General features: G+C 39.0%; 1 protein-coding gene across 1 annotated transcript in view; it reads left to right on the forward strand.

Annotated features, from left to right (window-relative positions):
- The window catches only part of LOC136345346 (disintegrin and metalloproteinase domain-containing protein 10-like), an 89,332-nt gene that overhangs the window by 22,010 nt on the left and 39,609 nt on the right, over window positions 1-27,713 (forward strand). Inside the window, exon 3 of the mRNA XM_066293545.1 lies at window positions 3,807-3,928. Within this exon, the coding sequence (XP_066149642.1) occupies window positions 3,807-3,928 (122 nt within the window). The remainder of the gene's footprint in view (window positions 1-3,806; window positions 3,929-27,713) is intronic.

Raw genomic sequence — 27,713 nt, forward strand, 5'->3', positions numbered from 1 at the left:
AGGTAAGATTTTCTAAGAACAGGGTGGTATTAGGCAGAAAAATTATGACACTTTTTTTGCTGTAAAATAAAAAAATAATAATAATAATGTAAAAACGTCTGTTGGCCTTCTACATTTTATGACGAAAAGGTCGACTGACTCACGCGTAACTGCGCCACTGGCGGCAGATCGACATTGACTTTATACTAAAAATGCAGCTCTTTTTCAACATACTGCAAAATATTAAAAATCGACTGTTCCAAAATTTCTTTTAGATAATAAAAATTTTTTTTCAACATCTTATACCTTGAAATCTAAGAGTCTTCGGGCACACATTGACAGGAACTCTTTTACTTTAAATGCTATAAGAAATTCTATACATGAGTTACGCACCGTACTTAGCAAACATTCTGTATGTGTAAAATCCACTGCAGTGCTCAGAACCGAGATATGCCACTGAGGTAAACGTGGGATTTGATTATCTTTCTCATCAATTAGTTTCATTTGATATGGAAAAATTCCGAAAGAGATTCAGAAGTCCTTAAAGAATCGTGGAAAATTGACAAAGGCGATCATTACAAAAAGACTGAAGTGGAAGTTGAATTATAAAAGGTGTCTTGGATAAAGTGACTGGCAAATGGCTTAATCAACGACCGACATTTACGGCCTAATTTAAGCGTTTTTATTGAGTTTTAATTGCTTATGGACGTTCTGGAGAAAGAATACTGTGGAAACTCCAAATTCCCAAACATCGTTGCAGTTACTCTCCTTTGGCTATCAAATCCTCTAAGCGGGATATTTTGGCTAGGGAATCGAGCAGACAAGGCAAAATTTAATGGAAAATATTCGGTTTCGAATCTAGGAAGAGGACAGGGATGCTCGATTATTGTTTGTGTTCCATTGTCGAAATTGATGACATTATTTACGGAGGAATCGATTCCAGATTTCACGGTAAACGAGTCCTCTGGAAACAAACGTACATTATTGAGTTTTGAGCAGTTTTGCAAAGAATATGTCCTTTTTCCCTCTTCCTAATAAAAGCGCAGATCGAATTTTGAGAACGTTATTTCATGGAACTTCCAACAATGTTTATTCAATGTTGGAAATTAACCGGGTAAAGTCATTATTAAAGCAGCGAGAACTTTCCTGTAAAATTGGCCATGTTTAAACATACAATACATGTGAGGATACACCCTCCCTCATAAAGGGCGGACTAATCCGGAAATAATTATGTTAGGGAGTTAAGGCAGCATAAATCAAGGGAATATTCTAATTTTGAGCTTTTTGTGTGAGTGCGGGGGTTTACTCCGGATTTTTGCATTCGTCGACAAACACGCTGAAAGAGAATTGAAATTTTTATGGCACTTTTATAGAGAAGTCCCGAGATTGACTCGCAGGATAAAAGGGAATAGTATTGGGTCGAAATCGTGGAAACTTCGGACAGACGTAATTGAAAGTTTCTTTTGCATTTGGATGCAGCTAAATGGGAAAAGTTTCGATGCATTTTAACGACATGTTTATTGGGAACGATCGGAAATACCGCCAGTGAATGTGTACAAACAGCGTTTTCCACGAGAAAAAGCGAAAGTCAATTCAGTTTATGGTTTTTGACTTCCATTGTACGTTTCTAATCAATAACCAATAACACTGGACCTGTACCATTAAAGGATCAAAGGGAACAAACGATTATTGTGCCCATACACGCAGAAAGACAATTAAATTGGAATTATGTGCGTTAACCAAAACACGCTGTACCAGAAATACATATTAAAAAAAAATTATATATATATATATATGTATATTTTTATAAAAGGATCGCAATATGGGTGGGAACAGACCAATAGGGTTGACTCAACGATTTTCTGATTTTCTAGAAATAAAAATTTAATCCACTCTCTGGAAATAAAGTGGATCCTCGCTTCCGGACTGATTTATAGTCGGATATTTTCGTTGCGGATAGCCGAGAGTGGTACTACATCACACATTGTACCTTACATACCCGAGAGTGTTCAGAACTTGGTGTAAACGCACGCAAATTAAACAGCATATACCTCTACGTCATAAAGCCGGACTTTCGAATCTAGACAGTGGAACGGTCTCGCGTAAGAAATTGTCACAGTGACGCATATTCGAGGGACATGGAACTGAAGAATAAAAAATACTCTCGTGGGAAGTAATTAGAGCACTGCATACTCCAAGGGTGATCTGACATTTGTCACATGTCAAACGATATACTTGACAGATTTATAAATAATTAGAACCTGACGGAGTAGAGTTCTACATAACAAAAGAAGATGTCAAATTGACGTATATTTGAGTGACGTTTTAAAAAGGAATTTTAACCTCATTCCCCGTAACGTTCTACTCCCGAGCGTCGGGAATCTAGCTCCAGTCCAGGAGGAGTGTAGTGGTGCAAACTCTCATCTACTCCAAATCGTTGTGTGTTTATGACTTATCCATGTTCTCGTTCGTTCAGTTGCCCTGCTATTTGACGTGTAAACATTTGACTAAGTTTGTTTCGTTGCATTAGTCTCAATTTGCGCCTAAACAATTGCTTGGCGTTTAAGAATGAAATAGTATAAGACAAGAAGAACGAAAGGTAAGAAAAAAGCTTACGGGAGAAACATCTTCATTCAACAACTTTTATCCGGAGTAAAAATCAGGTGTTAACAGCATTGCTGGTTGCCCATATTGTTCCGATGTCCCACATACTGCGAATTTGATATCTAGATGATAATTTCTTTTCTAAGAAAGAAAGCATTGAAATCTGTGGAAAAACGTAGTCTTTGAGCACCTTCGTGACCAAACCGAAAGAACAGGCCTTAAAATGCATTACGAGTTGTGGAAAAGCTTTGTATCGGGCACAAGAGAAAGGGAAATAAAAAAGTCTTACGAGTTGCCTGTATTTATAGGTAATTTACAGAACATTTCACTACGTTTATTCCATTAAACTACGTTTCGTAACTTATGATCTTTGTATCCGACATGGGGTACAGAGTTGAAAATGTATCATTATTGTCTATATTTTCACGACATTCTGTAGTATAGACCTTATTACGTTGGTCCTTTTGAAAGAAATTCTATTTCCGTACAAACGATAACTCAATTTCTTCAAAATCTGCGAGTAACGTACCCATTCAATATTGTTATGCCCGGCATAAGAAAGCAGTGATTAAATGTATTATGGATTGCTTGTCCTTTAGATGTAATTAATAGAGATATAATTAACAGAGTATCGATCTATAAGAAAAACGACTTGTGAGAGAAACGTAGTCATTGAGCAACTTTGTGTTCAGTTCGAAACAAAAGCGGGTAAAATGTATTATGGGTTGCCTGTATTTAATATATATATATATATATTTTTCCACGCTAATTTGGTTGGAATAGATTTTAACTGTGTCTAAAAAATAATTCAGTTTGTGAAATGATGTGGGAAAAATCGTTTAAAAAATCATTTGGATCGCTACCAAATCCGCGAGAGAAACGTAGTTGTTGAATAGCAGCTTGATGTCTACCATGAGAGATGTATTAAGGTTTGCATAAATTTAGAGGTAATTTTTACCATATTGGGCTGTGTTTATCCTTCTGAAATATCTTTCAGTGTATTTAAAACAATAATCAAATCTTTGAAAAAAAAATGCAAAACCTTCGAGGGAAACTTAATCATTAAACAACTCCTGCACAACATGTAACAAGCTAAAAAATATTAGGGGTTACCTATATTGAGGACAATTTGCAGTGTGTTTGACTGCGTTTGCACCGTTGAAATGGCCCTCAGCCGCGTCAAAAAATCTAGTAATTTCATATTTTTTAATTTTATTTTTCAGAGTGTTCAAGCTCCTTCTCGCACCCGACGAATCGGTCTTTGCCGACGATGTCACATTCGAATCCACCAGACGTCCCAAAATCCATTTCAACACCGGGAATGTTTACACTGGAACCCTTGAAGGTAAACCATTTGACTAACCGATAACCATTTTTTTTGCATGAAATATTTTGCTTTCGCCACTGATTAAAGTTCCCCAGATTAAAGCTTGTGTAAAACTAGAACAAAAAGTCATGTCTCTGTGTTGTTTGTGAATTTATGTTTTGTATAATGAAGCAGCATTGTTTCGTTATTGATAACTGGTCGTTGTGTGTACACGACTAATGTGTATCCACTGGCATTTTTAAGCTTGAGATAAATATTATTTAATTATTTGAGCGTTTTTTACTTGATACAACATTTGGAGTAAAATTTCACAAAACATTTCCTTAATCAGCTTTTAGAATCTCATTAGTTAAATGAGCTGAAACAAAATCGAAAATCGATGAAGTCGGAGACTAAAAATGCGGGATTTTGTTAAAATAATAGCGTTGGTAATCTAAAATTTTAACGAATTGGTCTATGCGTTATTAATAACGCAATTACTATAATGTTGGAATATTATTGAGGCATATTAATGCAAATTTTATTAATGTTCCACCACATTAGGATCATCGGGTTTGTATTTATTGATGCAAATTTAATGTGTTATTTTTGAATTGATTATAAATGAGGACGAGATATTAATAATTATATTTTGTGATATTTGATATTACGGGCATGGTAGAGAGAGACATAGTGATTTTGCGAAGCATTCGATTGCACACAAGTAAATGGGGTTTATTTGAAGGTCTAAAAAGGGGGAATTTAAAATGTTGCATGAATTGAAATAGACATTTTACACCCATTAACTTTTTATTCAACGGTGGTTTAAGTGTTAAACGTTTATAGTAAAATGCTCAACTTGGTATGGAAGGAATCAGAGAATTAAGGGAACAATTTTGAACAGGTGCGACAAGCAATCACACTCCCGAGACGCTTAAAAAAAGCAAAATTTTGAAAAATCGTTATAACCGAAATAGACCTCGTACACCAAGGAATTTGCCGATAAGTAACCAGCCGGGTATTGTGCATAAATAGTAAAAACTACAGATTGATCATCTAGAAATTAAAGAAACAGTGGAATCACATTGGAACACGCACGAAATCGCACTCGCGAGAAGCTGCAAGAAAGCAAAATTTTGAAAAATTGTTCCCCCAAAATAGACCTTCTGCACCAATGATTTTCCTAGCGAATACAGTCGAAGTCTTGTACATATACAGAGTGCTTCAGAACGATGGGATCAAACTTTTAGGGATTGTTCAGTGCAACAATAGAAGACATTTGAGTGTAACGATTCGTGTCAGTAAGTGTCACCCTAAGGCGCCATGGTTTTATGATCATTTATGACAGTTATGTGCAAAAATGTTTTTATTTAGTGCGTTTCATTTTAATTTATTTGTGTAAAATAATACTACAATAATTGTTCAAAATGTCATTTTCGATCTTCATTGTATCTGTTTATGGTACGTGATTTTTGCGAAATTTGCTCAAAATTTGATAGTCGTTTTGAACGATTTCAAATGCTGCGCTCATTCGTGCAATTAGGTTTTGCTCTGTGACCACTGGCGTTTGATAAACTAGAGACGTTACATGTCCCCACGAAAATAATTCTAAAGTTGTGACATCCGGTGACCTGGGGGGCCCCGGAACTTGACCACCTCTGCCGCTCTAATGTCTTCCGCACTAGCGAGGCTCACGGGCAAGATTTTGAAGACTTTCTGTAGTGTTATTTTGTACAAACAAATGAAAATAAAACGTGCATAAATTCTAAAAAAAAAACACATTTTCGCACATAATTGTCTCAAAGCATCGTAAGGCCGCAGCGACTGAGGGCGGCATTTGCCGACACGGGTTCTTGTACTCAGACGTCTTCTGGTTTGAACCGAACAATTCCTAGAAGTTTGGTCTCATAGTTGTTAAACACGCTGTAGAACTTGATTGTGTAGAAATAAGAACGAGGGAAACCGTATTTGATAACTCAAGTAGTTGCACTAAAGGGATGCTCGTCGAAAGTAAATTTTGAAAAATTGTAAGAACTTCGATAAACCTTCTGCACCAATGAATTTATCAGGGGAAAATTGTTAAAATATTGCGTATTTTTAGTTAAATTGAACGGACTGATAGGGTGGAAACCACAGACCTCATTTGATGATGCAGAAAGCTTAAAAAATATTTAATTTTAGCACATTCCGATGACCGAAATTGACCGTTTACACCAATGCAGTACCTATAGAATAGTCGTATAAATACTTTAAAAAAGGGAAAATTTTTTGCTGCAAATTTCACGCTTCAAAGCACAATTTAATTTCTGTTCCTTAATGGAGATTATTTGGAGCTATACTGCAAATTCTTCCTCAAAGCTTTCGTCGACGGACCAGTAATGGAAACTTGTTTAAATCAAGGACAATCTTCGGTTTCCTTCGATCATCGTTTCAACAAAAAAAAAAAAAAAACGATAAATCCCAAGCTATCGAAATCGAACCCCTCCCGTTTAAAAAGTTATTTTCACTTGAGTGGCGCTCATGAAAAATTCAGTATCCAGCATTTTCTTGTGACAATCCTTGAACCGAGAAATTTAGTTATTTATTTATTTATTTCGCATCTACAACTATTTTTGAGATAGTTGAGGGAATCGGAAGACTGGAGATATCTGCCTAATCTGAAAATAATCATGTTAGTACTTGCCGAAACTTCCAAGAATAAAAATCTGCCTGAATGATCGCTCCATTTGTTAAATGAAATTTCTCCACTGAGGGTTATCCCCAAGTTTACAAATTCCATCTTCCCCTTAAACAAAACACACCCTTAATTACACCCCCTTACACCCCAACAATTACCTTCAAACCCTTCCGGCTCTGCATTTCCCGATTATAATTTCAAATTTAAAATATGTTTCTCGAATGTTTCAAGTTTATTCATTTCACTTTAATTTATTCCTCCGGGCCGGGGAGTTTTGATAATTTTAGGAATTTTAATTAGTTCCATCTCGCAAACAGGGAAATGTGATCTAGCGGGGATTGTAGCTAGGCGAAGTTTGCTTTTGACATATTTTATGGTATTTTTGCAAAAAAGTCAAATTGAATATATTTTCTAGAATCATATTTGCACGTAATGACGCCTACAAAGCTTAAAATAAAGGCAGGAAAAAAGCGCTTTCAAGTTGGGAAATAAGGGCACGTTCCCCTAATATACATTCGTATATACGAGTACATATTTGCTGGGTAACTTCGTTTCGGGAAACGTGGCTGGAAAAACCTGACGTGCCGGAAATAACTATTATTTCCGTATACATCTTTCCCACTTTTCGGGCCTCATATGTCGGGGATATTGTACTATCAAACTGGAACCTAATGGCAACTGAGTACTGCAAAAAACTAGTTGAGGTACTTGCAATTCATTGCAAAAAAAATTATCCCGCACGCCTCTGTTTTATGCGATGTTTAGACGTTACCTCTAAGGATTTATAAGGCGCGCGACCATTAATGAGGACGAACTCGTTGGCGCAATAAATTTAATTTAATTTATACAGGGTGTTTCATAAGCTAATCGACAAACTTTCAGGGAATGCAGAGCTCATGAAAACAAATATTTAGATCACATGAAGTTTGGACCGAAGCCACTTCGATCATAAGATACAGAGTGTTTAATTATTTCTTTTTTTAAACATTCCAAAAACGGTTTGGGATGAACACGTGAAATTAGGGGCACACTATGGCGGACTAAATGCGCATGTCCTGGAGTGGGTAGAGTATTTCCCTGTACACCAGTGACGTCCGTGCGGCCTTTCAATAGTATGTTTCCAACGAAAAAATGGTATGCCACGGACTTTTAAATGCGAATATATTATTCAATATTCCATCAGTTCTTAATTAAAAAAAGCGTCTTAGTGTTTTGTCATTCAAGGAGCTGTTTTCAAGATCAAAAAAATAATTCCTCGTTTGTGTGCCCATCAAAAAACCGGTGTAGGTTTCCAAGTACGATTAATTTTTAAATCTTTAGGAGAAATCAATTTCATTTTCTTTTAATAGAAGTAACGGACACGATGAAAAACATGTGTGAACCATGCCGCATCGCAAAATGGTACTCCTTTACCCAAATATGGTTCTGTTAAATTCTAAGCCATTTATACATAATGAAACGTCAGATGGCCGCACGGACATCACTGGTGTATGGGGAGATATCCTTCTTCGGAATGCATTCAGAACGTGTACATTTATCCCACTACAGCAGGTCTCTAATGTCATGTCCTCATCCCAAACCGTTTTTGGAATATTAAAAAAATATTTAAAAAATAATAAATTTAACATTCTGGATCTTGGAAACGAAGCAATTTCGGGCCTAACTTTACTCGGTTCAAATATTTGGTTTTATGAGCTCGAAAGCTCTTGAAAACTTATCGGTATGTTTGTAAAACACTCTGTATATATAAATTCAATTTGAGCAATATAAATTTAATATTGCTTAAAAAAACTCTCCGAAAATAATTTCTCTCATCTTATCATTTTAATTTTACCGATTTTATCAGATGGTTAAAACACGGTGCCGCATCGCATTTTTCATACTTACAGATTGATATATGATCTACCAGTACGCTTCTGTTTTTCATTAGGTTACGGGTTGATGATTGTGTTACATGAAACGCGTAGGACTTTTAACTTATAAAATCTCAGTGGCGTTTTTACTCCCATAAATTGTCTTAAAAAATCCTTTGATAGTAATTTTTTTATTTGAGTAACTCCTTAATATTATCTTCGGAACGCCTCCCTTTCTACTTCACTGCGGCATTAATGCATGTGGTAATAGGCAACCATTAACGATCTCAAAAGAACTTACCCCCAGTTTTAACGCAAGAACTGGGTACGGTTTCCAGAGCGAATAAATGATCCAAAATGGACGATGCTTTTGGTTATTTTCCCATATTTCGACAGAAAGCAATTATTCTGACCTGAACCAACCTAACTTGACGAATTGTACGAAAACTATTTTAGAAACGACAGTGCGGAAAATGTTTCCCATTGGTTTTGTTGGGCTGGGAAGTAATTCCCTAGGAAGTCAAGCTATTAACGTTTAATATAAATTTATAGCGATTTTATTGCGAACAATACCGTAAAAATAATGTATTTCTGTCCCGTTTTTACAAATATAAATGACGCAGTTCAAAAATATACGAGTCCCTTGTTAAAGCTACCAGTGGAATTCGCCATTAGCTTTCATATTTCAACTATGTGTTTACTCCGACCCTGTCTTCGCCCGCACCACAGCTCGAAGTTGCCGGTCGCTTGCAGCTGATCGTGCGGCCTCATCATCTATTGTGCGGCTCTAAATCGTCCGCCAGTCCCCCCCTGTAAATTTTTTTACAAATCCTTATTTTTCAAAAATTGAAATGAAGCGTGTCATAGGACAGATAATACTATCTTTTGACGTTTATTTTTTTAAATGTCGCTTGCGTCACCAGCAGCACAAAATGGCCGATTTTTCAAATTGAAACAGTCGTCGGCCGAGTGACATCACAAATTAGAGGTCTTTCAAGACTACATTTAATGGTGTATTGCGATTCAAAATCTATTGATTAGTTTTTGAGAAAAACGGATTTAGGTTCGGTAGAAAATTTAATACACATCCGATTAAATAGTGAAAAAACTTGTTTGTTGATAGGAAATTGGTTTATTTTCGATTTTGCGCTCACAAACAAGTCTTTAATAAAAAAAGTAAATAAATAAAAATAACCAAAGAACGTGAGAACAAAATCGAAAATAAACCTATTTCCTATCAACAAACAAGATTTTTCATTGTGCACGTACTATTTAACTAAATGCGTATTGCATTTTTACCAAATTTATATTTATTTTTCTCGAAAACTAACCGATAGATTTTCAATCGCGATACACTGTTAAATGGAGCTTTCGAAGGCCTTTAATTTGAGGTGTCACTCGACCCATGTTTCAATTTAAAAAATTGGCTATTTTGTGCTACTAGTGACCCAAGCACCGTTTAAGAAAAATAAACAAACGGCAAAAGATAGTATTTTTATTCTATTAATGCCGTCTTTTAATCTAAAAAAATTGTTAAAAAGTTAACAGGAGAAGTGTAACAATTCAGAGCAGCACGGTATAAAAATGCAGTGGCGTAACCCAATGTTCTTTTTCCTAATGACCCCCCTCCCCAAATTATCTTGGGGCTTTTGATTGTTCGGACAGAGCTCGTCATAAAATTATCTCTAGTATTTCTGTCTTGTTTTTGTTAAGGGCGAATTACCTTAGTTATTGCAGAGCTTGGGAGATCTCAGTGGCGTCTCGTAATCTTCAAATCCCCAGTAATTTTCCAAAAAAAATCTTTTTGTCGTGTTCTCATTTATTTTGCTGTTTCTATAGTATCGCCTTCCAGTGTGCCTCTGCCTTTTCCTGGATTAATCCATTAGCGCCCGTGAGTAAATTTGAAGGCTTTAACCCCGCAAAGACCAGAGCGGTGTATCGCAGTTTCCTCACTAGAAAATAATTCACCAAAACTAATTGGTCCCATTGTGATCGTATACGTTGACACAGAATCATCAATTGATTTTCCTCCTCTGGCGTTCTCTGCTCAACGTTTAGATGGTAGGGTTGCTCGTATTTTCCGAATGGTTATTTAACAATAAAATCGTTTCGAACTAAATTGGCAACACATAAATTCAGCTCTCACTATTCGCTATCGGTGGCGTTTCTCACACTGGTTCGTTAGAGCAAAATGGGTGCCACGGATCTAGTTTTCCTTTTCCGTCCGAACGTCTGATTTCCATTCCATCCAAAATCATAAAAATGCACGAATTTGGGGCTGTCATAAAAACCAGCATAAATCTTTCCGTTGACCTCTCCATTAAAACGGCTCTTTCCTTATACCTGTTACGTTTACACAATCCATTTGCATTGAATGTTTGCCACCTATCCGTTTTGGGGCTATCTGTACACACGTGGAGCAGTTTACATTTTTTATGTAGGGAAAGATTGACTGTTGTGTATGAACGAAAGAAGCGAAAGGAGCTTTTAAAATAAAAAAATATAACGGGAATAATACAAGTGTTTAGTTCTTTCGTATTTTGTTTTTGCTTTTCAAAACGATCATCAATATTTGAGCGCTCCACTAGAGCTTTAATAGCTTGAGAAGTGATGGTTTCAAGCAGATAAATATTAACCGATATCACTTATTTATCCGAAGACACGTCCCTTCACCAATAGGAAGGCGCAGAGGCGTGGCATTGGTGCTGATGCGGGTGATCAGGATGGCATAGCTCCAATCAGTCAAGAGGCATATAGGCGTGGCTTTATGGATATTTTATTATCATCATTTTATTTATCATTGAGGTCACGTCCCCAGCAATCTAAAACTGCGGAAGAAGCCCCATTTCTGATAGATTTGAATTAAGTTTCAGACTGAGAGGGTGCGATTTCAAATTTTACTGATTGATTTGCGAAAGATTTTATTGACAGCTTGACTACTTCTAAAGCGTCTCTATTCAATTTTCATTCCGAATATCCTAATTGTTGTTTCTGATAAAACCGAAGTTGGCAAAGGGCTGTTTAGTCGTCCCTCAGGGATGCCCGAGCAATAACGACAACCTAAGAGGAATTAAACGAGTGGTCGTAATTGGGAAGTTTCAGGGAGTTGCGGCCGGTCTGGAACTAGCAAAAACTTTCGGGTTACTAATTACGGTAGCACATAATTCTGGCGGTTTGTCTAGGATAGTGGCCAGTCTCAGGGCTATTTTCGGATTTGCGGAGTTAAATGTTAAAGATTCAAAACACATATAGTTGATCTGTCCTTAACTTTGTTCATATGAGTACTAATTGGTAGTTTCCCAAAGCGAAATTCCGGTTGGTAATCTTTGATTGAGATGCGCGATTTCGCTGTAGATCGATAGCTGTTCTGCAATATAAATAACCACTTCAAAGGCCGACCGGAAGTTCGAAGAAGTTGTCGGAAAGTTTGAAAAACTCCAAGAGAATCAATGCGTCGTCGTGCCTTTCGATTGGTGGAGGAACGCGTCTACTGATAATCGTTCGATGAATTAACGGCAATGTAATTACTTTCGACATAAATGAGTTTCGCAATGTCTTGTGAAGGATTGTCCCTCTTTCTTATATTGCTGGAGGCGTAGCCTCGACGGTAACTTCCGAATGATGGGAGGAAGCCGACAGTCTGACTCGATCGTTTACGTCAGTCTCAAGGTCACGCGTCAGTGCCTTTCAAATGACAGCGAGGCGTGCCGATGTCTATCAGTTCAGGTTCTGATACTTGAAACTGTGTACGGATTTAATTTCTCAAATGGAGAAGCAATATATTTTCAACTTGTTCGACACATCGTCATTTTAAAACTGGTTCTCTAGTCATAAATTGCTCAACACGTGTTCTCAATGGTATTCTACCTAGCCACGCCCCTGTGTCTTTCCATATTCGACATAGCCACACCTCTGGTCCTCGTGATTGGTGGCGTAAAGCGAGATTCTGCCCCGATCATCCCTACTGGCATTAAGATACCCCCTCTGCGTATGCATAGATTTTTTATTGGGCTATCGTATGAGGTTCGTAGAAATGTTATTCTGGTTTTTCTGCAGGTATTAAGTCTATACATCTAGATAGATATTACGTGCTTTCCTCATCGATTCCTGCCTCTGGAGGCAGGTAGACGATCAACACTAAAACGCAAATATCCATCCTAAAGCTAACATTACCGTAAAACAAGCCGGGTAAACATACCCGAAAGAGAACATTTCGACGAGGGGCACGTTCGTCCTTTACTGCCCCTCGATTTTTACGGTATTTGGAGATTGACCAACGAAAAATGCTTATTTCGACCCCGAAGGAACTTGAGAATATCTCTGTTTTTCCCTTTTTTGCCTTAATCGAGTTCAAACTTTGTGGGTAAATAAATGAGCATTTACTATCCATGGAATTTTGGAGTAACATTCATAACGTCTTTTCAATTTTTAAATAACTTTCGCCGATAACTTTTTGCAGCTGTCGCAACTCCCAAGCGACAGCTCCCTTTCGGGGTTGGAAAGTTCCATTTCGATGTCACAAGAACAGTATGTGACCATAATAGGGGTTTACCGATAATGTATTTAGGTCGCTCTAAGTGAACTTTTGTTAAATTTCCATGAAAACGTTGTATTTAGCGCCAAATTGTTAATGCGCTGTTAATTTCAATATCAGGCTGGTTTCCATGGAAACAACGAATCAGACCAATTTTGCGAAATTAGCTTTTACTTAAGTTTCAGTTCAAGTAGGTGGCATATTCAATCACAGAAGCTTTTAGACTTTAATTAGATAAGTTCTTGTCATTGCTTTCTGGTCACAACACGTGCGTGTTAAGCTGGAAACTGGTTTGCCTTGAAATCTGTATAGAGCGACCAAAAATGCTTTAAAGCCGCCTTATAGCACTCAATGACCGGGTTATATTCACGTTTTACGCCCCATCAGATTGTAGCTTTAAATGGGATTATTCCCTTCGCAAGATAAACGATCTTTTAAAAATACCATTTCGTCTTTTATATCCTTTTCCGGACAATGATTACGGCAGTATATTTCCGTTCTTATTCCAATTTACGGTCTGATCAACCGATCTCTAGATTTAATACTGTGATACGGACATAATCCAGGAAATTAGAATACACACCACCATTTCCTGCTCGTATGAACAGCAAAAATCATATCGAACGTTCCAACATGGCAACTATTCACAATTCGAGAGAACATGACCCGCATTTCTCTTTAGTTTTGTCGATTTCAGTATTAACTCTAATACAGTATTTGTCATGTTAAAGGAAAGTTTCAGGCCTGGAATAAATTCCGCTCACACCCCAATTAAGTCCGTCTTTAGCCTAGTTCTTGGGCAAATAAGAAAGTTCCTAATAAAAGAAGGTAAACATGAGCCCTCGACAAATCATTCCGTCATTCGTTCTGTTACCCCGTTCACGTCCAAGAACTAATGAAAGGGTTAATAACGATGTTTTACGGCTGCGTTTTCCAACACTCCTTCAACTATTGTCTGTAAACCTGCCTTTGTTTGACTGACCACTAAAACTCGTGAAAATTAGCTCTAACCGATGTAAGTACAACTGCCATTATTTCTTGTGGGACTAGAAAACTTGTCGGGGAAATAATTTGATTTTACCAAATTTATTCGAAGAGATTCCCTTCTAACAATTGGATAGCGTGGGGGCGAGGCTTTATTTATTATCATTGAGGCCACGTCTCCGTAAACTAAAAAAGTCAGAAAACATTTCAAGTAGACAAAAATTGTACCACCAACGTACGCCCCCCTTCACTAATGGGAGGGGGTGAAGGCATGACGGAACCCTGGTGGGACACGCTCAGCGGTTCGCTCCTATCTATTGTAAGACGGGGAGGCGTGGTTTTATTGAGGCCGCGCCCCTGGTAACCTAAAAAAGCAGAAAAATTCTTTGTTATAAACTCATTTATATCGTTTGATTTCTGGTGTATAATCCGATGGGACTCTAAGTCACTTCTAATAGCTGCGGAATTTTTCATCGGTCCAAGGGAGCCGGAAAATTAATTACATTAATTAGTTTTCCAACGCGTTGATGGATTTCCCGAGGAAATTGAAAGACCATTCGTGCGAAATTAATGTCCGATGATGCGAAAATATGTGATTGGAATGGCGATCGCGGCGTGATTGTAGTCCGGATAATTCCTCGATCGGAAAAATGATTTTTATTAATTATGGTTTATTGTGGCTGCTCAAGTTGTTTATCCGATATGGGCTGCGATTAATGGGTTTTTGGCGTTTAATTAAACTCTGACGTTGCGACGTTTATGCGCTGGTTTTGGGTAATAAAAAAACGGTTACCCTTATTGAATATACACACATGAGTATGAGACGATCTCAACTAAACCCTCTGTACTAGCAAATTTATATTTTCCCGATGGACTTTTGCTAACCTCAGCATTATTAAGTAATTTCTGTTTTCGTTCTTTTAGCCCTGTGAGGCTTAACCGTTTCGGAGATATTGGGTTTTTGGAGAGCTTATTTAATAGACCCTAATACTGTGTGTAACGTAACGTAACCGAGTGAAAACCCATAAAAGGGCAAACCCGGTCTGATTCTCAAAATAATGGGTAATCGGGGAAGAGAAAAGGGAGTTTAAACCGCAAAGTTTGAAAGTTCAGCCGGTAACGGCCCAACTTTACATTTGCTGGTGAAGGTTGTGAATACTGAGTGCCCCGTTATTCGGGCCATTTCCTAAATAATTTCAGAAATTCCAGTTCACTCGGGTATTCCTAGAGCTGGAAGACTTCCCAGTGATTCATCGATCAATTTGCTCCGACTCGCAGCTTTATTCAATCAAAAAGTTTCATCTTTTCGAAGTTTCAGTTCAAACACGGCAGAGCCTGAAGCGTTTGTTTGAGTTTAAACACAAGTCGTGTTGATTTTTGTCCCTCTCTATATAGAGCCCGCCGTGTCTGTTTGTTTTCCAGAAGTTCCTACGAAATTCCTGACTGGAAAGCTTGCCCTTTTCCGCTCCGATTCAGACAAGTCTTGTTATGAATGCACTTCTCCCGGAATCGATGGATTATTATCTTCATCGCCAGTGAGAGTTGGAAAAATCTAATCTTCAAGAAATGCTGATAATATGGCATTTCTCTTGTTGACCGTCCGGGTAATAATGAGCCTTTATCCTGTGTTTACACAAACCCGAAGTGTCTCTCTTGGCCTTTGGCGTGGGAACGGTTTTATTTGGGTTTGGGCTGCAAGTTTTGTTGACTTTGCAGCTATTCTGTGAAGAAGTTATTATGCACCACGAAGCCCGCAATAAGGTTCCTTTGTTATTGTTTAATTGCCGACGTTTGGAATATGTTTATGCTGGAAAAGTGCCTTGCCATGACAGTTACGCTTAGCTTTGCCTAGCCTGGATAGAACCATAGAGATCTTGATATCCATAAAAAAAAGTCTGATTCGTTTTTCTTTTTTTTTCTATTTTTTTTTCTTTTTTTTTTTTTTAATTGTAAATCATACGCAGGCGGAAGTCGGCAATGTGAGCGGTAAGTGTGTGGGACCTGCGGGAGAATATCCTGCCAGCGCCATCTGCACGTGCCTGAAATCAGACTGCCTGAAATGTTTCAATCAACGCACGGAGATGAGATTCATGAAATTCTCTTTTCAAACGCAATTCGTGCAAAGAAAATGAATCTAGATTTTTTTGCAAATTTACGGTCATACAGTTGAAAGCAAAGGAAAAGGGCACGTGCATTGCGTACACTCGTGCGCTCTCAGCGTACACGTTTTACGTTGCCCCTGAATAATGTATAACAGTGTTTTTTCATCGGCGAATGTATAATCTACGTCTCCCGGGTGAAGGGCTTTCAGGGAAGAACAAAGGGCCAACATTCCTTTAAACAATTTCCTCCTGTTGTCCCTTTTAACGTCTTAATTACCCGATATCGAAGGAACACTAGACAATATCAAAAACGAAAACCGAGGGAGAGATTTTTAACAAAGGGGTTCTTCGTGTCGCCTTAATTACCGGCGTTTAGTGCGCAGCGGTGGCGGCTCTTTGTTGAGGAACTTCGCGCAGTATTAAACGCTCAAACGAAACGACTTTTTGGCATTTTGGCGTACATATTGGATTTCGTTGAGGCAGAAGCACGTTTGCGCTTTTATTGGCCTGAAGGTAACGGGCGAAACAGATTTTAAAACAATGGGGTGTGTGTAACGGCACGAATAAAGGCTTCCTTATTGTTTTGGACGTGCGGTTTGTTCGGCAACCTCGACATCGTTATCTTTTGCGCTTGAAAGGCACAGAAGTCGTTCGTTCCTACGTCAAAGTTTTACAGGATTCCGTAACAAAACGAAGTTCCGATTTCTAATTATACGTTCGAGGGCGATCGACTGCAGGCAGAAATCGGCAACGTCAACGGCAGGTACGTTGGACCTGGAGGGTAATGTTCCATCACTGCCATCTGTCGCGTGCCGATCAGACCTCCCAGCGTGAAAAGGGCCCGCAGATGGCGCTGGGGGAATAGCGTGCTTCGAGCCCAACATGCGGTCAGTCAAAGTCAAACTCGTACACATGAATTGTTTTCGTCAGCTTTTCTTCATGTTAAGGAGTTATAACAAAATAATCGGTCGTTTAATTTTCATGCTGAATAGATCTGGTAGGTAAACGAAAATTCCAAAAATGTAGCATTTTTTGTCAAAAAAAAAAAAAAAACAATTTTTGAAATTTAGTAGCAAATGCGTATTGAAAAGGGTATGGTGTCGAATTTTTTTGTTTTCTGTGTACTAATATCCTCGTTTGTCTGAACTTAATTGTTGTTTGCAATGGGTCGGCAAAAGGGCCAAACCGCCGTCACCGAAAGAAATCCTATCATCCACCATTATGACCGCAAAAAATCTTACCGTCAAATACGTAAAATGGTCAATAGGAGTCACACAACCGCCCAAAGCATTACAGATCGTTATGTTAATGGAAAAAGGGTTGAAAACAAAGTGCGAAATAGCCCTAGGAAAATTCTCGACGATTATGACGAAACGTGGGCTTGACGAAAGGTTGCAGAAAATTCAAAAAACTCTGCTCCTAAATTGGCAAAAATTGCAGAAACGTATCTAAATAAGGTCGTTAATTCGTAGACCATTCGAAACTTGTTACATAAGCGTAATCTACATAGTAGAGTGGCCTCAAAAGAAATCACGGATCAGTAAGATCAATTGAGTCAAACGCTTGAGATTCGCGGAAGAATGCCAAGAAAAGGATTTTAACTTCTGAAAAAATGTAATTTTTGCAGATGAGAGTAAATTCAACATTTTCGGCTCGGATGGACAACCAGTTTGGCGAAAATGCGATGGGGCGTTAAAGGGGAAAAAAATTACGGCCGACAGTGAAGAACGGAGGAGGTTCCGTTATAATCTGGGGGTCGGCAAAAACGTTCTGGGGATCTTCGTTCCATTGCAAGTACCATGGACCAAAATGTGTATTTGGATATTCGAAAGCTAAATTTAAAGCAAAGCGCGCGGAAATTGGCAATTGAAAGGTCATTTAAATATTACCAGGACAATGACCCAAAGCTCAAAGCACTAAAAGTTAGACAATGGCTACTTTATAGTTGTTCCAAAGTAATAGGAACGCCTCCCCGGAGTCCAGATTTAAACCTAATTGAAAATGGATGGAGCCAGTTAAAAACTGGAACACGAAAATTTGAAATTTCTAATAGGGAACAACTTACCGTTTTAAGGGAAGAATGGGCAAAGATACCAACGGAATATCGTGAGAAATTGGTAAAATTCAGTCTAAAAGACGTAATTAAAAACAAAGGACTTTAAACTAAATATTAAATTAAAATTGAATATGGTTTAGAGTTACAATTTGAATTATGTACGAGTTTCATTTTGAGGTGGAAAATTGATTTTCATTTTGTATCAGGCACGTGTGTGGAATTTTTGAATCATTTTTAAATTTTTTATTGCATTCAATACATAATTTCATTTTGGCCACGTGTTCGTTCTCAGTTTCTATCTACTTTGTTACTTATACCAAATATACTTAGCGTACGAGTGTCACTTTGACTGACTGTACGTGCCGGTCTCTGCCTGCGCTCTATTGACTCGAGATGAACCTAAATGGCGAGATACGATAGGAACGAAACGGGATTTTGCAGTGCTCCAATTAATTCAACTCAGAACTGGAATGTGGCATGAAATCGCGATAAGCCTCCCTGGCCCTTTTTCATCTTACCTGGAAAAAGAGGTGTCTTGTTGGGTGTGGCGGGGGCATCTGGAGACTTCGCGTTGATATCACCGATCGCTATTCGTTGTCCTCCTTGTCTTCCAAGGAACGTTTTGTCCAGATCGTTTTGCGGGGTTCTCGGAGACGACGATGAGCGACAGCAAGAGGTTCCCCCGACGGTGTTAACCTGTACTGTTTTAGCTCTTATTACACCCCCGAGCATAAAAGTAGGGTCGTCTCGTAATACGCATGTAATTTCGCAGCTTGTAGTGTATTCGAAATTTGTTCACCTGTAGCATAATTTACTGACTTTGAGCAGTGATTTTGTCGCGATTGCTCGAATGAGAAAGCATTTCTATTGCAACATCCATTTATCCCCAAATAAATAATTTTCGCGAACCGAGCATTTCCTCCTCCAGCAGCGATAGCAGCTCTTTTGGACGACGAGTTAGCTTTTGGCTCACGTTCTGCAGAAGATTGTCTCATTCGTGCACGAGCATTCCGCGAGGCTCACGGGGATCTAGGGGAGCCGGCCCATGTCTTCGTAAGCGTCCCTTTATCTCATCCCAGAAATACTCGATCGGGTTCAAATCTGCACTCCCAGCCGGCGCCAGGCCATCCTCGCGAATTGGACCAGGCCAAGAAAAGCGGTAACCTCGCGAGCGGTGTAGGGCCGGGCATTATCACGCATAAAGTTTGCGTTCTCTCCGAGAATAACCACGAACGGTACTTCGAGAACCTCCATTGGGTACCTGTACGCGTCCAGAGTCCCATTTTGGATGAAGATTAAAATTCCTCCCCCTGTCATAACTGAGCTTCTACCAACTGGAAACTGATGGGCCACTCGGTGTCTTTACACCTCTGCAGCAACTGTTGGACACTAGATAGACTTACTCCGCAGTTTCTAGTAGCTTCGCGATCTTCTAAAGCCGCCACGGTTCACGTCTCAACGACAGGATTTATGGACAGTTTAACGAAAGGACGAATTGACAATGATATTGTGATTGAATTTGCACTCCACAGGTAGAGAGACACAGGACGAAAAAATGCTGATAACGCGTTTAAGAAATTTTTCCTTGGCTCATGGAACGCTCATGGAAACATGTGATTATTGCTCAAGAGCGTCTTAGATTGCGAAGAAAGGCTCTCCTAAGGTGGAAAAGTACCCTCATGAATTTGTTTATATAAACTGTGAGGAATTTTTTAAGTGACCTTAATTTTATGCTCGAGGGCCTACTTCCGTCTGGAACGGCGACAGCTGGGCATGCTGGATGTTCCCCTTGACGCGAACTGCTGTTCCTCGTTTCCATCCTCCTCGCTGTGCTTGATTGTCGTCATCCTTCCTGTGTGTTTAATATCCTGAGATCCTGAAGTAGGGCACAGCATTGTTTCCTAAAGGCCTGCAATCTGTCTACATCGAGGCGTCCTAGGAGCTTCTATAGTTCTGTTTTATCCCCGGTTACCATGAACATTCACGACATCTGCAGCGCTGAAAGTTGAGGATGTGTATCAATCAACCCCGCAGTTTGGAGAGATTTAAGAACGACGCAGCCGTTGCTGAATACGTCGTTGACATTTGCTCAATTAAATGTAGGAATAAATCGCGCAATGTCAACGACCGATGTGTGTTGGGCCTAAAGGAAAGTATTCCATCAGCGCCATCTGCGGCGTCCTTTTTGCTACTTCTCGACCGAAACTTCTAGTGTAAAGTGGCGGGACGTTTTCCTTCAGCGACATGTTTCCCGTTGACGTTGCCGAATGCTGCCTGCATTTAATTGACGAGTGATGAACCGATCTGACGGGATCTAATGGGATTCAAACTGGTCTTCCGAGTGTGCGAGCTAATTGAAGGTAATGCTGGAGTGAGGCATAAAGCCGTAATAGGCCTTCATCGTCTTGGCTTTTTCCTAGGGGGTGTCTGCATTTATCTTCATAATTTCCAATTAGGCGCATCTTCGCCAGACGACGGCGCCCGGTTTTCGATGCTGTAATGGAATTTTGATTTTTCATCAGGTTTGATAACTCACATCCGATAGAAGGCCAAACTTCTAACTCCAGTTTGCGACATCGCAACAATGTCACATTCATCCACTCAGTGTCCTTTTAGTATATTAACTAATGGCTGCTGCTGTCTGCGACCTAAATATGACCGAAGTGAGAATATTACTTCTCGGCTAAAAGCACTGGCTTAATCCAGAAATACGTCCGAAAACATATCTCACTTTAATTTGTTTGCTCCGCTGTACAGAGATTAAGGTGTATATGAAAACGGGCTCTATTTTTCAGGGCTTAACGGTTCGGTTTACTCTATGGGCTCCCAGCTGCGTTCTACGGTTATTTTTATACAGGGTGTCCGTTAAACATACGACAACAACTCAGAAGGTTATGCCCTGGACCATTTTGCGAGCATCTTGTCCTTTGATGATTTTTGAAAGTACTCTTTGCTCCGAAGATACGGGGCGATGAAAATTTCCGACCACAGCAGTTTTATTACTGAATATTACATATAAACCTTCTAGATCTACAAGAACGGTCGGAAATGACTACCTCGAGTGACGTAGGCAACGTGAGGTCCACCTTGACCGATCCACGCCTCGGGAAATTCGCGTCGTCAGTGAAAAGAATCGGCGTCAGTATCTGGACCTTCCTCTGTCACGTCCAGCACGTTCTGCTCCACTTCTAACGTTCTCACTGTCGCGGTCCTTCCCGGTCCTCCAATTTTTTAACAATACCATACGAGAGCGGTGAATTGGTCGAGGTGGACCTCGCTTATGGCCTGCTCGATCCCCGGACTTAAACCTCCTGGATTATTTCCTACGGGGGCATCTGAAGTTATTAGTTTATAATACTCCAGTGGAAAATGTACAAGATTGGAGAATTCGGATTACTGTCGGGCGTAAATGAAAAAGTGCGGCGGTCAATGAGGAGAAAATTAGATTAGGGAATAACCCCCTGGTTCGTACTACGTGTTTAATGGACACCCGGTGTATAGTCTGTAGTTGGAATCTTTACGTTTGTGTTGAATTAAGCACCACGTGCGTGACCAGGGTGCGTGGGGGGGACGTAATATTCAAACAAAGGCAGAGATGTAGCATGTATGTCTTCTACTGACTAGGCTAACGGGTCAAAATCGAGAATGGGAGCGTATGCGAGTTGAATAAGGATGATGATACGAAAGTATGTCTTCAAATTGTTTTTTTTTTACAATTCTAGGACGATCAGAGGTGTGACAATATATGTGTGTTAATGATTCCACCGTGGGCCGTATAACTATAAACAATTTTCGTGACTTTGATTTTATTTTTCTGGCGTTCTTCCTCTCCTCGTGCATTACCCGCCTTTGTTATATCAACATTTTTGATTTTAATCGAAAAAGATAAAGTTGTTGAGACGTCACTGGTTACATTTCAAGGTAACCTTGAGTTAACTTGATACATATGGTTCGTATGTATGACGCACATGCAAAGATTCACAGTACAAACTATAGTTTATATATATATATATATATATATATATATATATATATATATATATATATATATATATTCGAGTTACCATATTAGTCGGAACTTTTCTTATTTAAATATTTACTCAGCTACTAAACTCCTTTTTAAGGGCAAATATGCTTAATGTGGCTTAGTTAAGCACACCCACACTTCAAAGTTGTGCTGCTGAAAACAACAATACTACATGAGTTCTGCGATATCCCGCACGTCTTCTGCCGTATTCTATACAGGGTGTTCGACAATACTAAGACCAACCTCGGCAAGAGGGTTGATAGCATTATTTCAAGGTGGGAAGTTCTTATATGCAAAGCTATCGATATGAGAATGCTAGACATTGAAGTTCGAAAAGTTTACTAATTTCTGCGATTGGGTTTGATCCCCATGGTTACGTCTCCATGCTATAAACGCGCATATTTTTCCTCTATTGAGATTTTTCTGGTTACGTCCCGTTTTTAAAGGAAAAAATTCCAATGGAGCACCAATGAACCTTGAACGCGCTGTATCTTCGTGCCGACGCTGCTAAAGACAGTTGTCGACCACAGCTTTCTACCTGTAATTAATGACAGCAATATCTCCAGGAGTTGGTGAAAGCTCCTTCGGGTCACCCTGTATTTATGGCTGTTGACCATGCTAATGTGCAGCAAATGAAAGTAATATTAAGCAGAATTCACGTACGTAGTTCTTGTTCCAGAATATACGTTTTCAATGAAAAAGGCGAAAAAGAGCTTGAATTGATGTTCGTAGCGAAAGCCTTTGTTTTGCGAAAATGTGCACAGCTTTCACGCTTAAAAATAAGCAGAAATAGAGTTATGCTAAGTTTGGGGGAGCTCGGAATTCGAATCTGCAAACGAGAGAATTTTTCCCCTCTAATGCCGGGATTTACAAGGAAATTAAGCCGACATTCAAACTACATGTGCAAACTGACGAAATATCGAAAAGGTGCTGCTTTTGGGGAAAAAGGGCCACATCATAGCCCAAAAGTTGCCGATCTTAAATTATTTTACATCTTGAAATGTGAAACAAACATATTCCCCACAATAACCTCTCTTCACATCTAAGAAATGTTGATTTATTAACAAAATATAGAAAAACAAATTGACGAATTTACTACCACAACGTCCCTGCCATACTACATATAGACTACCCATTTTCGCTCCTTCATTTTCCTCTTCGGTTCTGGAGAGGTACCCCAGTGTAGAAGGGAATCCTCCGGCACTAGGCCACCTGGTGGCGGGAGCAGTAATAACCTCATTCGACAATGCTTCATCCAGATAAGAGTGCTTGTCACTATCTCGTTACCAACTTTAATATCATAATACCAAAAACGTATGAACTGTTTGGGTCTGAGGAACTAGAGGAGACACGAAGAGGTTTAAATGGGGCAAAATTGCGTGATTCGGCGCTTGACCGAATGCCGTTTTAAAACTTTTTTATTTTCCAAATATTTCCGAAGATACACGAAAAAAACTCAAAATTGGCGATTTCGTCTGGATTTTTCTTAGCGTCACTTAACAGTGACGTGCCTGAAGCCACAAGCGCGTTTTCATTGTCACGTTTACTCAGCTGCAGCGATGACGTATTCGGATTTGCCGCCCGACGTTTCGTCTTTCGGCCGCCATCATCAAAGTTATTTTTCCTTATGGGCGTTTCACAAATGGAGAAAAATTAAATATGTTAAGATTTTATTGCAAATTTGGTGGGAACGGCACGAAGAGGGCTCAAATGTATTTTTGAGTTGCGGTTGAAAAAGAAAGAGTCGCCGTACACCGTTATTTGAAATTGTTGATGAACATTTAGCCGGGCTTGGTGATTTTCAAAAACCTAGGATGAAGCGTTGAAGAAGATACTAGAAGTAACTTACTGATAGAGGTGACACTAAATCTCATTAAAAAAAAAAAAAAAGTTACATTTTCTTACTTTTTTTTAGATAAGTGCGAACCCTTCACAATCGTCTTACCAAGGTTCGTCAGATATAGATGTGTCACATGCCAGTGTTCGAAGGGCATTTAAGGCGAGTGGTTTGAAACGTCATAAAATACGCATTTTCCTTAAGCTCCGTCAAGGTGATTCTCTAGGTTTTTTTAAAAACCCACGAAAATGCTTTTTTCAAGCTGTGCCTTGTTCGATAGAAGCAATGAATATATTTCAAGTCAAAATAACCCCATATATTTTAGGGGAGTTAGACCAAAAATTCGATTTAGTTTAAATGTATGGGGTGGAATTTGTAAGGATAAAAAAATCGGAATTTACTTTTTCAACGGGGCTTTAAACGATTAAATATATTTTCACTTCTTGATTTAAGCAATATGTTGGTCCCTTTCTCGTTATGCCCTTTACGGCGCGGCGGGGCCACTTCACCTAATGCTATAGCGGTTTGTGATTATTTAAACCAAAGGTTACCACATGGGCGGAGGGCAAGTTAAAAACATATCAATTAAATACTGGCAAGACGAAACGCCGAATAGCAAGTCTGAAAACGTGGTTATGTAGCTGAGGAAAGGTAAAAATGAAAATGTACTTGTGGTTTTGGATTTCCCGGTCAAATAACGCTATAAAAAATGAAAGCGACATCTCAAATTTTCAGTCATTTTCCGAAGTAGTCGGAAAAATTTCACATTTAAACATCTTCGCATCTCCCCTGGTTTCTGAGATTCCGATAGCGAGGGTCCATTTGAAATGTCCTGTGTGCGCATGCTTGAAATTCGACTTCGTTCGCATTTTTCCACTCTGAGGTAGTTTATTCCGGTGAACAAACCTTTAAATACACCTAAAATAAATTTTTCAACCTCTTTGTGCTGTATAGCTACAAAGGACGTTGAAAATTTACTGGATAAAGGAACGCAAACTTGTTTTTCGTGCAATGTCCCAATTTAATTTCAGTCCTATTTTCATTATCAAATTTCCAATTTCTTCAAGACAAATTGGAAGTTCTGAGGTGCCTCCTAAAAATGAAACAAAATTGGAAAATTCTTGGACACAACAATGCAAAACTGCGTCGTTTGCTAAATCCATTTAAAGATTACCTCGGAATCTAAATAAATAATTGATTTGGTGTTCTAATTTTCCAAATCCCTGCTCTGCCCCACTGGAAATTACGTTAGGGGTCTAAAGAGTTTTTGGAAGATTCGTACGTTTTTAGGAAAATTTTCGTTTTGTTATCGGAAAAATCACACCAGTGGCGGGGTAATTTGTAAACTGCGAAAGATAATTATTGACATCCCTGAAAGATGAATGTTCAGAAAATTGTCAAAAAGCTCTGTCTGCAAAAATTTTAGACACCGACACTAACCACTTTGATTTGCGCGCGGTAAAACTTCTTACCAGACGCGTGTGGTAAAAGTTTTTACGCACAAAGGGATCGAAACGGTTTGTTTACATTTTAGTTCCTATAGGGAACACAAGAAGTTTACGATCAGCGCCCGTTGTCTTATTTTTATGACTCGTCTCTCACGGCAACGGGCTATAAAGTTGCAATAACGCCCATGGCTCTTGGCAAAGGGCCGTGCAATAAAAATACCGTCTGCGAACTTTTTAATCTCTTTCATTCGAATAACTAGAGATAATTTTATTCCAATTTCCTGTGGAGGATTAAACAATATACGGGGTAATTCGTAATTGAGTGCAAATATTTTAATAGCATTTTTGAAGTCAAAATAAGGCTGTTTCTTCTTGTAAACCTGCATCCGAAATGCGCCTTTTTAGAGCTGAAGTCATCGAAAGTGCTACGAAAGAAATCAGCTAGGTCAAATTGTGACCATAGTTTTGACCTAACCAAAGTGACCACAGGTCAAGTTTCACGAAAATTTGCAAACTCTTGTTTGTTTTGGCGGTCTGATCGTTTTTTGCTTAAAAAAATATGCGAACCTAATTTCAGAGGGGTTGGAGGGGGTCAAAACTTTGCATAGTTCACATTTTATGTTTCCACCCAGAGACTATAAATTTGACTATCATCGTCCAATAGGTCACGGAAGAATCTACTATTTTGACGTCTTGCGTTTTTTTGATACAATTAACCATTTATAAGGAAATTATTGTTGAACGGAAGGGCAGTATTGAGGGGCTGCGTTACGATGCGGCTCCTGATACTTTTGTTTATTTTCAATTTTGGATTTGTTTGTAACTTTAAAAAAATAAATGTTCCTAATTGTTTATAGCAAGTGTTCAAAGTGTTCTTCCCCCTGTTGCGTTACGACGCTCCCTTCTTCTGCGCATGGACTGTCGTACACGTTCTAAAATTCCAGGGGTGTTCCTCACTGATTGGAAGGAATCAATGAGGCGTTGACAGGGAAGTTAGACCGAAGGCACTGGGCCTGCAGCGTAAACTAAAGTTTTTAAGTATCCCCGCGAAAAAAAGTCCAGTGGGGCGCAATCCGGGAAGCGCGGGGGCCAAGCTATTGGACCTGCTTTACCAATCCATTAAGTTGGAGGGAAGAAATTTAAGTTATGGCGCACTGTTGTTCGGAAATGGGGGGAATAAAATTAATTTAAATCTCAATGCAAACAATTTTTGAGTTTCAAGTGCACTACCATCAGCCAGACCATAAGTATAATACACAGTTTTGTTTAAAATAATGTTCTTAATTATTTGCTAAATTTACGGAACTCATTTCACTAACACCCTGTGTATGTCAACGAGATGTCCAAATGAATAAGGTTCATCTTCTTTTATTAATATAAAAAAAAAAAACTAAACAAACTGCACTAACGAGTTGACGCTTTCGAGGGCCGAAAAAAGGGAAGGGAATTTCAACCTAATCAAAATGGGAATAAGAATTACAAACACCCAAAAAATACCTAAAAAAAGAATAAATAGAACGAAGTCGTAACGGCCACGGCCTGTCAAAGTCTTGAATTGGTAATTTTCACAAAACTACCCTTCCGTCCAACAACGATTTTCTTGCAAACGGTTAGTCGTATAAAAAAAAAATGCAAGAGGTCAAAATTTTAGATTTTTCCATGTCCTATTGGATGGTAATGGTTAAATTTTGAGTTTCTCAGTAAAAACACAAAATGAGGTCTATGTAATGTGCAGACCGCCCTCCAACCCTTCTCAAATTAGGTTCAGATAATTTCTGAAGAAAAAAAGGGAGGCGTGGAAATTTTTATGAAATTTTATCGATAACTGCGGTCACAATTTGACCTAAACGAATTTTTTCGATAACTGCAGCTTCCAAGCGATGCTTTCTAGGACGCAAATCTATAGGAAGGAACAGTCTTGTTTCAACCTCAGAAATACTCTCGTAAAATACGTGACTCAATTTTGAATCGTGCTGTATAATCTGTGCGTGAAACTTCGTACGCACCACGAAACGAAAATAGGAGTACGCCCTTGACCGAATTAAGGCCCTCTGTTTCGCATCGCGTTTCAACCTTCGGCAGCGGGCGTAATCTCGTTCTTTTAGCCTTCTGCAGGGGCATAATTATTGCCTTCGATGTTTGGGAACTTTTTTCTGCGAGAGATATTGGAAATCAGAAGGAGGATATCGTCGGAGGTTCTGAGTTTCGTCATCTGGCAGGCAATGCGTTGAATTCTCCCCTGCGAAATCGTTGTCGAAGCTAATTTTCGAATAAAGCAACGCTTTCTGCGAATTGCAATTTTTAGT

This window comes from Euwallacea fornicatus, chromosome 19 (assembly GCF_040115645.1).
Source record: "Euwallacea fornicatus isolate EFF26 chromosome 19, ASM4011564v1, whole genome shotgun sequence".
NCBI classification, from domain to species: Eukaryota; Metazoa; Arthropoda; class Insecta; order Coleoptera; family Curculionidae; genus Euwallacea; species Euwallacea fornicatus.